Source organism: Cydia pomonella, chromosome 3 (assembly GCF_033807575.1).
Source record: "Cydia pomonella isolate Wapato2018A chromosome 3, ilCydPomo1, whole genome shotgun sequence".
Taxonomy (NCBI): Eukaryota; Metazoa; Arthropoda; class Insecta; order Lepidoptera; family Tortricidae; genus Cydia; species Cydia pomonella.
Genome location: NC_084705.1, coordinates 10,120,386 through 10,134,512, shown reverse-complemented (window position 1 = coordinate 10,134,512; position 14,127 = coordinate 10,120,386). Strand labels below are relative to the sequence as shown.

General features: G+C 35.8%; 1 protein-coding gene across 4 annotated transcripts in view; it reads right to left on the bottom strand.

Annotated features, from left to right (window-relative positions):
* LOC133516030 (autophagy-related protein 16-1) overlaps nucleotides 1-13,695 on the bottom strand; it is a 250,562-nt gene extending 236,867 nt beyond the window's left edge. Inside the window, exons 1-8 of one of the 4 annotated variants that reach the window (XM_061848712.1) lie at nucleotides 13,280-13,695; nucleotides 12,862-12,972; nucleotides 11,776-11,941; nucleotides 10,649-10,811; nucleotides 8,464-8,552; nucleotides 7,804-7,854; nucleotides 4,365-4,524; nucleotides 3,264-3,369 (exon numbers count right to left, since the gene is read on the bottom strand). In XM_061848712.1, the coding sequence (XP_061704696.1) occupies nucleotides 3,264-3,369; nucleotides 4,365-4,524; nucleotides 7,804-7,854; nucleotides 8,464-8,552; nucleotides 10,649-10,811; nucleotides 11,776-11,941; nucleotides 12,862-12,972; nucleotides 13,280-13,373 (940 nt within the window). In that variant the 5' untranslated portion in view covers nucleotides 13,374-13,695. Of the gene's footprint in view, nucleotides 1-3,263; nucleotides 3,370-4,364; nucleotides 4,525-7,803; nucleotides 7,855-8,463; nucleotides 8,553-10,648; nucleotides 10,812-11,775; nucleotides 11,942-12,370; nucleotides 12,552-12,861; nucleotides 12,973-13,279 lie in introns of those variants that run through there. The other 3 variants (XM_061848710.1, XM_061848713.1, XM_061848714.1) reach the window with 3 other exon arrangements.
* Nucleotides 13,696-14,127: the final 432 nt, after the last annotated feature.

The following is a 14,127-nucleotide window of genomic DNA, read 5'->3' as shown; positions in this document are numbered from 1 at the left end:
ATGGCAAATCTAACTTGAACGAGCAGGGCCAAAGCCCAAAACCCTGTTAATAACTAATTGTACGAAAGTCAGTTAGATGGCCAAGATAGTATTCAATGGTTTGGACCAAATAACTTCCTTTTACAGCAGGCGATTCAAGAAAATCGATCAACTTACAAAGGGTAATCTTGCCGAAATATAACACCTTTTATCGCCTTTTAACGAGTCTCGAGATGTCTTTTATGAACCGTAGGCGAAAAAAAATAGTGCATTATGGTGTTTTATAATACTCGTATTTTAGCACAATCGGAATAGAACAAACCTTGAAATCTCTTGGACAGTCCTGAAAGGGTCTAGCCGCAATCCTATAGTGAAACTGCCCCTGGCTGAAATGTATACCTTTCTTAGAAGCTTTAATTGGTCTTATTATAAGATATCATTTTACAATATTTCAAGCCTGGAATCCCCTTGGTTTGGTAAAAAAAAATATATACATAAAATATTTTTTAATTTTTCTCAGCTAAACTAGTGGTTAGATTTCTTTGAAATTCGGATTGTACATGGCACTAATAGCAATACATTTTCAAAAAAAATAATCAAGGTTCTAACTTATTTACAAAGGCCTTATCCAAACCATTTTTTTATCCAAACCAAGGGGATTCCAGGCTTGAAATATTGTAAAATGATATCTTATAATAAGACCAATTAACGCTTCTAAGAAAGGTATACATTTCAGCCAGGGGCAGTTTCACTATAGGATTGCGGCTAGACCCTTTGGTATGTATGCAAATAAAAGGCCCCTTATTCATATCCATACCATTTTACATTTGAGGACCTTGAGGAATCGCAGCCATCTTGGAAAATGTGTACCATCCTGGAGAAATTCGCGTTTTACTCCAAGTCTACGTTATCTAAGAATATATGGTGTAAGAAAACATTTAAGCTTATTAAATTCTACACAAAAAAGTCCTAAATATCTTTGCGAAAAAACCACATCTCGTTATAGAAAATACTTGCTGAATCTAGATTCGAGATAGCGCTCATACACTTCCAGGGCACATTCTCTTAATAGAAAACTCGGGAGAATATGAATTCCACTTTTTAACCGACTTCAAGATTTATAAAGGAGGAGGTTATCAATTCGTATGTATGTCTTTTTAGGGTTCCGTAGCCAAATGGCAAAAAACGGAACCCTTATAGATTCGTCATGTCCGTCTGTCTGTCCGATTCTGTCACAGCCACTTTTTTCCGAAACTATAAAAGCTATACCGTTCAAACTTGGTAAGTAGATGTATTCTATGAACCGCATTATGATGTTTACACAAAAATAGAAAAAAAAACAATAAATTTTGGGGGTTCCCCATACTTAGAACTGAAACTCAAAAAATCTTAGGATAGGTCTTTAAAAATGATATTGAGGTTTCTAATATCATTTTTTTCTAAACTGAATAGTTTGCGCGAGAGACACTTCCAGTGGTAAAAAGTGTGTGTCCCCCCCCCCCCCCCCGTAACTTCTAAAATAACAGAATGAAAAATCTAAAAAAAATATATGATATACATTGCCATGCAAACTTCCACCGAAAATTGGTTCGAACGAGATCTAGTAAGTAGTTTTTTTTAATACGTCATAAAAATTAAAGAAAAAAAATTTTTTTCATCAAGCCCATACGTGTGGGGTATCTAAGGATAGGTCTTCAAAAATGATATTTAGGTTTCTAATATAATTTTTTTCTAAACTGAATAGTTTGCGCGAGAGACACTTCCAAAGTGAAAAAAAGTGTGTCCCCCCCCCTGTAACTTCTAAAATAACGGAATAAAAAATCTAAAAAAATATATGATATACATTACCATGCAAACTTCCAACGAAAATTGGTTTGAACCAGATCTAGTAAGTAGTTTTTTTAATACGCCATAAATGGTACGGAACCCTTCATGGGCGAGTCCGACTCGCACTTGGCCGCTTTTTTTTATGTTTGTTACTCCACAACTCCGTCATTTCTGAACCGATTTTGAAAATATTTTTTTTGTTTGAATCTATATATATACAGATTGGTCCCGTTTTTGACAAAATTAATTTCTGATGATGGGATCCATGAGGAATCGAGGGAACTCTTCAAATGTGAAAGGCATACATATAGTGATTGTTGTATTTTCGTTAACAAATCAAGCATTTACATTTAAAAAAGCGGCCAAGTGCAAGTGTAGGGTAGATGAGAGCGCAATGGGGCGGTATGAAGAGGCAAGATCTGAGTTTTTACCCGGCTTCAGTATAGGAATGATATACTGTTCCTTCCAGGAGTCTGGGATAGCGCCATTGTCAAAAAAGCAGTTAATTAGAGATAGGAAATAGGAAGTAGCCATAGCGCCCGCTTTAGAAAAAGCGGCCAAGTGCGAGTCGGACTCGCCCATGAAGGGTTCCGTACCATTTATGACGTATTAAAAAAAAACTACTTACTAGATCTCGTTCAAACCAATTTTCGGTGGAAGTTTTCATGGTAATGTATATCATATATTTTTTTTAGTTTTATCATTCTGTTATTTTAGAAGGTACATGGGGGGGGGGGGGGGAACTCATTTTACCACTTTGGAAGTGTCTCTCGCGCAAACTATTCAGTTTAGAAAAAAAAAATTAGAATAGAATAGAATAGAATATTTTTTATTCGTAGACACAAACAAGACACATTAAAATACATGATATAACAAAAACAAAGGATGTATAAAGTGCCACGAAATGGCCTCATCTCAGCATGTTGCTGGTGGTTTCCAGCGCTGATCTTCCGATGAGACCATCAAGTGAGAAAAATCACGAAAGGTAACAGACAAGAAGGAAAAAGACATAAAATAATAAAGAGTGAACAAATTGAAAAATAGATAAAAGATAACGACTAAACTAAGTAAAGATTATTTTTATATCAAGCATCGTAAACATAACATTGTATCGGTCCGGTCCAACCATACCTTGGTTAATATGTATCTTGACTGCTCTAACTTACAGCGCCAAATTTTGGTTATCAAATTAACGGAAGGTCTAAAAACCAATCGGGCCAGGAATACCAAAATCCACAAAAAAAACGGTATCGCGGATGTGTTATGACCGTTGCGCTTAAGTGGGATTGGGCTGGACACGTCTTCATCTTGCTAAATGCACCCGGCACGAAGGACCACATTGGTTACCGAATGAGCCCCACAGAACGGCCTGGGCAGATGCAGACCGAAGATTTTAAAATAATATAAGGCGGTGACGTAAGGCTAAAATCAGACTCAACAGTTTTTTATACACTCACTTTTCGACAAGTCCCATAATTTGACTTTTCTATCCGATCCCCCTGTTGCTAACGTTCGTTCCGTCGGGCTCCACTTAACCGCATTCACGTCTCCTTCATGCGCGTCCTGAAAAAGACGATTACGTTATATCACAAGGCGCCTGCAAGGCAAGTGCAGAAAATAGGAAATTCGTAACGAGTGGTGATAAATTTAAACACGACCGAAGGGAGTGGGGAGTGTTTTAAATCGACACGAGTTGCGAATTACCTATTCGCACGGGTATCGTACAACGTTTTACAGTACATATGGCTCTTTAAAGTTTCGACATATGCACGGAAATAGCTCATTCCCGCACACGTGCTGGAAAGTAGTACTATATACAAATTTTCATCACACTTGCTCGAAAAACATCTTATTTAATGCAGATGTACTGAGGGATAAAGGTTTATATTGTTCCCGCGGGAGTTATGGCTTGTGATTTTTTTTTTATTATGTCACTAATTCATACGAACCAAGTAGATATAAATGAGTTTTACTTTTAAAATACTGAAGTTTATATAATTTTATATATGTATTTAGAAATATTTAATTTAATGAATATAGAGATTACTGCAGAGTTCTGCTGCCAGAGCGCAGCACTGGCACCTATTATAAAGCGCCTACCGGGAATCGTAAAAATATAAATTTAGTTATCTGCCTCTTCATCGCTCGAATATGCAAGAGTAATAGATAGTAACGTTAGATAACGAAATTTCGTTTTTCTTGTTACGCCGTAGTCCCTCAGATTGTGATGCATTGTGGTAGTGGCGCCCCCTACGCAGAGTTTCGCGTAATATTCCCTATTGAATAGACGTTTAAAATATTTTTACATGATTTTCAATGGCGGCGGAATGCCGAATCGAGTTTGTGCCTTTGATGCCTAACTGTCACAAAATTACAATATGGCGGACGAATATTTGTAATGTCACTGTATTGAAGGATTATTTCGCTTAAAATTAGTTTTTTTCGCAAGTGCGATGAAAAACCTTGTAACTCCGGGTGTAACAATATCGAAAAAACTCGTTTCCAATATTCCACCTAACACCTAGTTTCACAATGCACTAAATATAGATGCAACTTACGAATCGTAAAGCAACTTTGGTCGGCAAAGCTGTGGCATAATATGGCATCGAATCCAAGATTTTATCTTCGGCCGAACTACCCGCCGATCCGATGCTGCCTCGACTGCCGCCTTCTCTGGCCGCTTCTTCCAACTCTCTCCGTACCCTGTCGCTCTTTTTTCTGGAAAGACAATAAAAGCATTTGATAGATGATAAATGATAACGTTAATACAGTTTATCGACTTAGCCGAAACCTGCGGAGCTCCTTACTGAAAGCAAATGAATTAGAGATCATAGCAACATGCTCAACTTAAAGATAAGTATATGAAGTAAGTAAAAATAACACACCACAGACTGTTTCATTCACGATCTTACACTTAGAGTTTGCAAAGAAGAAAATAGCACCGAAGTGAAATATCCATGAAATGAAATTGTAGAAATATTGACGTAACCTTTATAAAGGTACACACTATGTCTATTGAAACTGAAATGAACAACAAAGAAATCTAGTTTGTATATTATGGAGCTGGCCATTTTTTCCTTTACCTGTAATTCCAACAATGTGTGAAAATTGAACGCATGTCTGTTGTGAAACTTCTGAGTTAGCAAAATAATACACATGTATCACGAGCGATTACGCGACTAGTACAAGTATCCGAATACTACTATAGACAGTAATTGATGTGTCTATGAATTTTTTTTTAACAATGCTTAGGGAAAAATACATCAAATAATGGTTTCATAAGTTGGTATGTGAAATCGAGTCAAATTGCATAATACATATATGTTTGAATTAAAACTTATAAAAAACGGTAGTTTATTGGGATACCTACTGCATGTCATAAACATTTCCTGATATACTCAATATGTGTTTATAAATATTCGTGTAAACGTGTTTTTTCATATAAGTAATTATGAATAAAATATGGTTAATTTAGCCACTGGTTCACTTCTGGATCTTGATAGCAATCTATGGTAGCTAATAATCTAATAGAAATCGACCAACTTACATATATGAATTCTATTATTCATGTATTTCCACAATGAGATTAATTTATATTCTAGAAAATTGACTTTAGGCTAACGCAAAATTATAGTTTTTATAATGAACTGTTACACGATTTAATCAAGACAAATGCCATGAAAATATATGGAAACTAGATTATACTTGCATGACCAGACTCCAACCAAAAAATTGCTAGGTTAAAGTTGGTTTGATCGAAAAAGTCATCAAAACATCTCTAATAATCAATCTATTTCGGTCATATATCGCAAGTTTCGCAACCCCACATACCATGACAGTATACTTGTAGTATAAAATAGCTAGTAATATAGCCGAGCGACGTCACAAGCAAAATTTTAAAAAGAAATATTTTTTGAGAGTAATTGAAGTAAAACGTTTAAACCCTTTTTATTCCGCGTCATGTCCCTAACTTAGTTATGGTCACCTTTATAGTGAATGAATTTCATGCCAAAATGCAGATTCATGCTATAGTATACCTAACTATCAACAAAATCCAACAGCCAATCATGCAAACATAATCTTATATGTATAAGCAGTATAAGTTTTATACAGTGAACATACATTCAAATTGATAAAAGATCGCAAACAGAGTATTAGTAACCTAACCATATTTTAACATGATCTCTATGTTTTTATACACACAACATACACTGTATGTCATACAGGGTGGATTTTCTTTTTCAGTCAGTGAGGCAGCTACCAGATCCCGTGCTGCTACGCGAAAACGGTCTTAGAAGACCTTCCCTTGATTTTAAATGAATAAAGATTGGCATTTACAGATTTTGGAAGAAACATACAGGTTGCGAGAAAAATGTCATTTTTGACAAACTTTTTTTGATACCAATCGGTCCCATTCCTATAGCGAATCAAAAGCTTATAAGACCAAAAAAAAAAATCCAATTTCCTAGAAAAGCCACAAACCGAGGAAATTTTTTCCCAAACAGTTTGTATGAAAATGTAAACTTTTATTTTTCACATTCTATTTTTTGTGCCTGAAAAATCTGTAAATGCAAATCGAGGGAAGGTCTTCTAAGACCGTTTTCGCGTAGCAGCACAGGATCTGGTAGCTGCCCTCACCGACCCAAAAAGGAAAATCCACCTGTATATTTCATGGGTAGACATAATATCCTGTACATACATATAACCTGATTATAACAACATTACCTACATTATAATCGCTAAATAAACGCTATAAATCGCTTATAATATCCCAATTGAGACCAAAACCCGTTTAAAGTTTATAATCACAATTTATTCAATTGTATTTATATTGTGGTTGTCAATAAGTTTCCGGTACCTACATAAATCGCTAAAAGGGAAAATACATAAAAATATATTGATATGAGGTAGCTGGCAATTTATTTCCCATTCCAGCGGAATCCTATGTATATTAAGACCTCCCTCAACTAAGTATAGTATGACAAATAAAATTGTTCGGTACAAAAAGGCGCGACATTTTAAACTGCTTCGAGAGATCGAACATGTCTACATTTTTTAAACTTTTAATTACCTGATATATTTAATATTTCACGCCTCGCGGTCACCACAACAATTTTTTGCACCCAACTCATTCACATTTCTTACTGGCCGGGTGAACTCTGTACCAGTGTTGGCCGAACGTTAATTGCAATTGACAAATAACCATTACAAATTGAACCGTAATGGACGGTTATAGTTTACGGTTCAATTTGTAATGGTTAATGGTCAATTGCACAAACATTTCGTCACTTTCAGCCAACACTGCTCAGTACAACACGCGTCCTTCAAATATATATTTAATTCTGTAATTTAAATTGCTCTCAACATATTTATATCAGGCATACGAAACTGTTAGTGTCACAAACTGACTAGTTTTTTTTTTGTATATAATTAAAACATTTCCGTGGCGTAGCCATATTTTTCCCATAGCTTGGGTACGGTGATAGCTGTCATCTCCATACAATTTATAATCTTAAAACGCAAAATACTTGATTTAAAGTTTCGATTTTCATAATAATTCGTAATTCACTTCGCGTTATATGCGCAAATAAGACTCTTCACCTTTTTTATTATTTTGTACTAAAGAAAGGTATGCAACACAAATAGTTCGGCAAATACGGCAGAGTGTGAACTGGCGGCATAAAACTACCTAATTGCATATAAAAATATATCTTTAAAGTTACTTTCTGTTTCATACACAATGAAGTCCCATTTTAGTTTTCATTTTTCTATGTTGGATTAGTAATTTTGTGACAAAAACAGTGAAAATGAGAGAAAATAAAACAGTACACATATGTATAACCAATTAAATGTACATACATATAAATTGAAAATGAGTCAGTTTCAGAGTGCAGTTAAGACATAAATGGGCCACTTCATGAAGAGGTATATGTTCAATTATGAACGCCACAATGCCTTCAAACCACCACATCTGCATTCACATTATGCCAAACTCACCCGAAACTAACTCTACCAAACGGGTTGATGAAAAACGCGGTAGGGCTTGACCTGTTGAAAAAATTAAACAAAAAGAAGCAAAACCAAAATCATTAATAAAATGCAAGCTTTCTAAGCTGCATGGCTCACGCACGACGCACTCTAGTCACAACACGAGACCGGTAGCACAAATAGACTAGTCAATGTGCATTCTGCAAAGTGGCAACGTGTGATTTAGCACAAATAACAAGAAGTTGTGATGTCTCTAACACTTCATTCGGTTACATTTTAGATAAGCTAAATAAAACATTACAAGCATACATTCTACAGTGCAGTGTACACAAGTCTTAACAGCAGCAACATACAGTTAAATAAATTACTTAAACTATTCACAAGCGCATTGACTTTGCTATAGACCAAATGCCCCACACAATAATGCCACAATTACTGATTTGATTCACCGTACATTGGTACCATCAGGTTCAAATTTGCGTGGACAATTTATGAATGATTTCATTCATAAATTGTCCATACACTTTTGAACCCTACTGTACATCTGATGTAGGCAAAAACATAATTTCAAGATCTTACCAACTGCAAGTAAAAGTCATGCTTAACTAACAATTTAAAGTAACTACCTAATAAAATAAATCCAAAGTAATTACTAATTAAACTTCTTACTTGAGAAAATGCTCGTTCTCTTCGTTCATTTTATCGGCATCTTTTGATTTGTATTTGATGAGTCTTTCAACTAGCGTCCGATTTTCGTCCTGGAAGTAATAATGTTATTCACTATGAAACACGTATCTAAATATAAGTACCACTACAAAAGTATCAACAACCATAGGTACCCTAATGAAAACTTTCTTCATAATTTTAACTCTGCTGTAATTTTGCGCAATTATATAATATCACTGATAACCCACAAAAATCCTGAGGTACTTTATTAAACTAGTGGTAGAGTATAATGTTAGAATCTGTAACTCTACAGTATTCACAACAATTATGTCCCACGTTCACTTTTCGCGAAACGATCCACGAGGCGAGGCGCGCTCGGTTACAGATTTCGAACTAGACTGAACAGGCAAGGTTGCTCTCGGTTTTGGCATAAACTGTTTATTCATTGTGTACAAGGGCAGCCACACAACGTCATGCAATATAGGGTGTTTATTTTTACAGCGTCATACAATAGGATTGTATAGGACTGCGATGTACACTTTTTCTTATTGCAAAACGATGCAGAATAACTCATTCAATCTAATTTGTTTAACTATTTTTTAAGCATACATGAAAATCGCCAGCGCTTCTACAACTAGTACTAACTAAGTTTCGTAGCTATTTATCTACTTATCAAGAACATTTAATGAGTTTTAATAAACCTATAAGCGCACTTATGCACAATGAACTTAAATAATTGATAAAAACAATATGGGAATCCCGCTGGATATCGCAGAAAAATACGTTGGTAAACTGCCAAGTTTTAAATGATGCTATAAAATTTTAAAGTTCCAGTGAAATAAAATGAAATGTTAGTTTAGAATTACTAGGCCGAAAATACAATATTTTGCGTAAGCAAAAACAGAATTGGAGCTTACGTACTTGACCATTCAACTCAACATTGTGTGCACACGCACACGTAAAATTGAGGCAGTGAATCAAATGTAACGTGGTACAATCATGTCTGAAAATATCAATACGGACAAAGTGCCAACATTATGTTTAGTGTATACCTTAATATATGAGCAATAAGGTCGTGTGTACATATTTTTGGCACCTTGTATAGATGTTTTCAGATGTGACTGTACCTGCCTACAAAGTGTACAGGTGTTTCGTTTTAAAAATAGCACATAAAACTTTTTGCTAATTAGTTTACCCGTTAGTGGTTAGCCCGTTGCATGTCCCCAGTGGCTAGTTCTATAAGGTTCGCGGTAATATAAACTCATGTTTAAAATATTAATAACGTATTGATCAGAAGTCTTACCCAGTTGTTGTACTTTGCAATAATTACACTGGCCTTTATGAAATAATGATTCAGACAGCCAAGTAAGGTAGAGGCAAAACCTGAGTACATTAGCCGACTTATTTAATTTAAACAAGACTCTATATCACACACACCACCGGTTTTCTGATATCCCCATACATCCAAGCAGTCTAGTAAATAAAGAAGACTGACAACCCGCATACAACGCTGCGAGAATCGCCGCTGCTATCCAGAATTTATTGTTTTTTTTTAGTTTTATCCACTTTTTTTCGTTTAGAAGTCATAAATAGTATAGTTCGTGTCATCTAATATGACGCGCAGATTTGTCAAATCTATCCTTTAATATTATAACAATACGAGTCAAGGCACGCGTCTTCGTGGATGACACGATTTACACGGTGGTAAGTTACCATACACATAAAGCTAAAATGAAAAAATAAAATAGTAAATAGCGCCTTCGACAATGATCAGGCACGCGGGAACGCCGCGCCGTTTTGTATGGAGGGCCCGTTTTGAATATTTACTAAATCTGATTCAAGCAATGACGCTTCGACCAAGAAACGCACGCACCGAGCGTCAGTTCCTAGCAAATCTTCACTTTAAAAAGCTGGATACGAACGAGATCTGTAAGTTTCCTCAGCTTAAACTACTATTGGCTGCTTGTATGATAATCTCTACACCTTATAACATAAAACAAAGTCCCCCATCGCGTCTGTGTATGTTCATGATGAACACAAAAACAGATTATCGTGCGATTTTCACCTACCTATCAATTCTTGAGGAAGGTTTAGGTGTATAATTATTTAAGGTATTGTGTAACCTGTGCGAAGCTGGGGCGGGTCGCTAGTTTTAAATAATATTCTAAATAAATGCAAATCAACATACCTGTGCTTTCCTCAATTTCTCTTCTATAGCTGCAAACGCGATTTGTAAGGCTTGGTGCTCGTCTCTTAGTACAGTGTTTAGTCCTTCTAATTCAGTCATGTTGTTTTCATAGAGCTGAATCTCGGCACGAAGAGAAGCTATCAAGGCAGTGTTTTCTGAAATACTGGAGAGATCAATAATGTTAATAAAATTATTATCTCACGCTATAAAGCAGCAATAGAGACAATTAATTATGACATGACCATTTTTATAAAATATTCTATTTTGATGGGTGGAAACCTCCGCTCTCATGTGCAGTGCAATATATTTAAACTATGCTTCTGTCAAGAACACGCTAGGTGTGTTCATTTTGTAGCAGAAATGGGGCGCTTAGCACTGAAAGTGTTAAAGCATTCGGCGAGCAGCAAGCACCGGGCGCATGCATCTAGCAACGCAGGTCTTCCCTCCTCTCCGGATTTTGAGCAGGTTATCACTTTATGTGGTTTTTATATAGTGCTATCTCACTCACACATCGCGGCAAAATACAAATAATTTATTGTAGGAACGTAAGCAAGTATTAGAAATGATAATATGTTACATTAAGTGTATCACAATCAGCCAGAAAGATTAATTGATTATATCCTCTCGCCTCAAATGTCAAAAACTTGTGTATTGTCTTATTGGTGCAGACTTCAATTTTTAAGGTATTTTCTGTACCTACTGCTATTTAACTTTTATTCAGTTTTTTTCTTTGAAACTCCTAATTAGTTAAATTATGTCTGGAGACAGTGGAGAAGGTTGGAGGAGGCCTTTGCCGAAGGACAAGCAGACAAAGAATACAAAAGATGGGAGATAATAGAGAGATAATTTGCAAACTGTTCTTTGTTCTGTAAGTAAAGGCCATTTTATTTTTTATTTTATTGTGATGTCTGGAAGAGATCGCTCTGTAGCTATAAGGTGGGCTGTTCTTCATCTTCATGTTATGTGTGTTTTCATGACATTTATTCTGAAGTTGTGCAATAAAGAGTATTTGTACTGTATTGGGATTTAAAAAAGCCTCAAGTAATCTTCTGTCAGCCACATAGCATGAGAAAAACCAATAATAATATAAATGCAGACATGCTTAATTGGTGGTGGAAGAAACTTACACCATATCCTTTGTTTGCAGCTGTTTTTCCAGGTCATGAACTTTAGCATTTAGGTTTATGATCTGCTGGGCATTTTCGCTGCGTCTTCGATGCAAATTTGTAAGTTCTTCTTGCTGTACCAGAATCTTCTGTTCTAAAGCTTGCACCCTCTCGTTGCTGCCACCACCTGCAAAGATTTTACTAGTTTTGTGTACATGTTTCTTGTTTGGATACTTCCGATTTGCACCAAAAGGCTAGGTAGCAGTTTATTCATGGTGACCATCCATGAGGGTAAAAAAAAATATATTTAAGAGGAAATTAGAAGGCTAGCTCAGATGAAAGTTGGATGGCGGTTAATCTAGTAACAAGACAGCTCTTAAGTTACCCTAACAGGGTCTCATGTTGTGCCTTAATTTTCTAAGTTTCACCTGTATTTGTTTGTAACAACATGAAATATATGATTATGTTATGATCATGATAGTAAACGAACACCATCTCCATTGACAGGTTAAGTTACAAATGCTAGTCTCTTAATAATTAGAATTAGGCATTGCTTTACAGAAATCTATATTTGTTTCAATTAAAACAAAAATAGTGCCAGTCAATCAGTGCTTACCCATTATAGAAATAGAAATATTTATTTGCTTGGGGCATGCTGTCCATTTATACTAACTTGCTTATTTATTGCATGCAAATAATGTTCCCACCCTCCCACTGCAAAAATAAATATGCAAGCATTTATAACAGAGTACTTCCAACTGTCTTATCCCATTGGTCACAGATAGTAGGTACAATTATGCCTCCAAATATTCCCAGGGTCAATGCCGGATTTAGAGGTCTGGAGGCCTCGGGCAATAAAGGAGTAGAGGCCCAAATTTTTTCCAAAGAAAATGGTGAATTTTCCGTATTCTCTATTGTGGGGGCCCCTCTTTTGTGGAGGCCCGGGGCAGTAGCCCCGGTTGCCCTCCCCTAAATCCGGCCCTGCCCAGGGTTGCAAGCATTCACAGCTTTCATTAAATATGTAACATGATTCAATATTACCATATTATTACCTACATCCATGCTACTGCATCCCACCAGACAATTTTAGAAAAAGAAAGTACCAACCTGCACTTGATAAACCATTTTCAGAAGTTGAAAACCTTATTCTCTCATTAACCAGTGTTAACTGAAGGTTTTCATTCTTCAGCGTGTTGACATTGTCAAATAGACGGCTTTCTGAAAAACATTGTGTGCACATTTTAAAATAAATACAATTATAACTTTCCTTACATTATAACATATGGATAGACTAGATAAAATTACAGCACCTGGATGTTAAATCATTTTAAATGCTAATAAGAAAACGTACAAAGAATTCAAATAAATAAAACTGTATGTAATGCACTAGCATAACCGTTACATTTATATCATGATGCATTTAAAGTGATATACAAGTAAGTTATCACACTATCAGTATATATCTAGAGTTATCTATTAGCGAAAGTGTAGACAAAGACTGGAGTCAAAAGGTTATGTTACTTACGAAATGTTATAACATCTTGAAAGGCTGCACTTTGATACTTGTTTCGGGCCTGTAGTTGGTTAATTATGCTATTCCTCCACTCTCCTCCTTCCATATTTAACGAATAGAACTGTACGAAGATATCAAAACAAACATTTGTTAATAAGCGTGTTACACAGTATAAAATGTAAACAAAAATGTATCGTGTAACGTGAAAGTTTAAAATGTTTTTTCACTGTGAACTAGACCAATTTATTACAATTGGCTAAATATTAAATAAGTAGAACAAATCGTAAACATCCTTTTCTTAAATTTCTCTGTATAAATCACAATCATCTTACAATCAAGTGACAGTGACAGTGACACTGACAGTAGTGACAGTTGATCGCAGCATTTTTATTCCGTTGTTGAGGTCAGGCTAAAACAATAGGCCATACTGCCAATTGCAGTTAACCTTCTTGGCGCCAATGACGGATATATCCGCATATTTACGGCCCAGCCACGTCTTTACGCGGCGGCGGCAGTGACGAGCGGAAGCCATACCATAATTATGCTTGAACGAGAAACACCGATCGGTCTTTTCGTTCTCACCTATGGTCGCCGAATATAATTCAGACTTTTCTAGGGTTTCTGTTGGAATCATTATAATATGTGGGTATAATATCTGATTAAAATGTCATTTTTTTTATTACCACAAAAATACACACGCATCTCTAAGTATACAAACACAAACTTAATATTACATTGTGCAACGAGGGGGGTACGCGAAATTTTGGATACGACGGTGGTAATTCCCGACTGCCGCAGGCTGGAGGGAATTAAAAACCCGAGTTTGCAATATTCTTACCCCCGGAGTTACACACAATGTT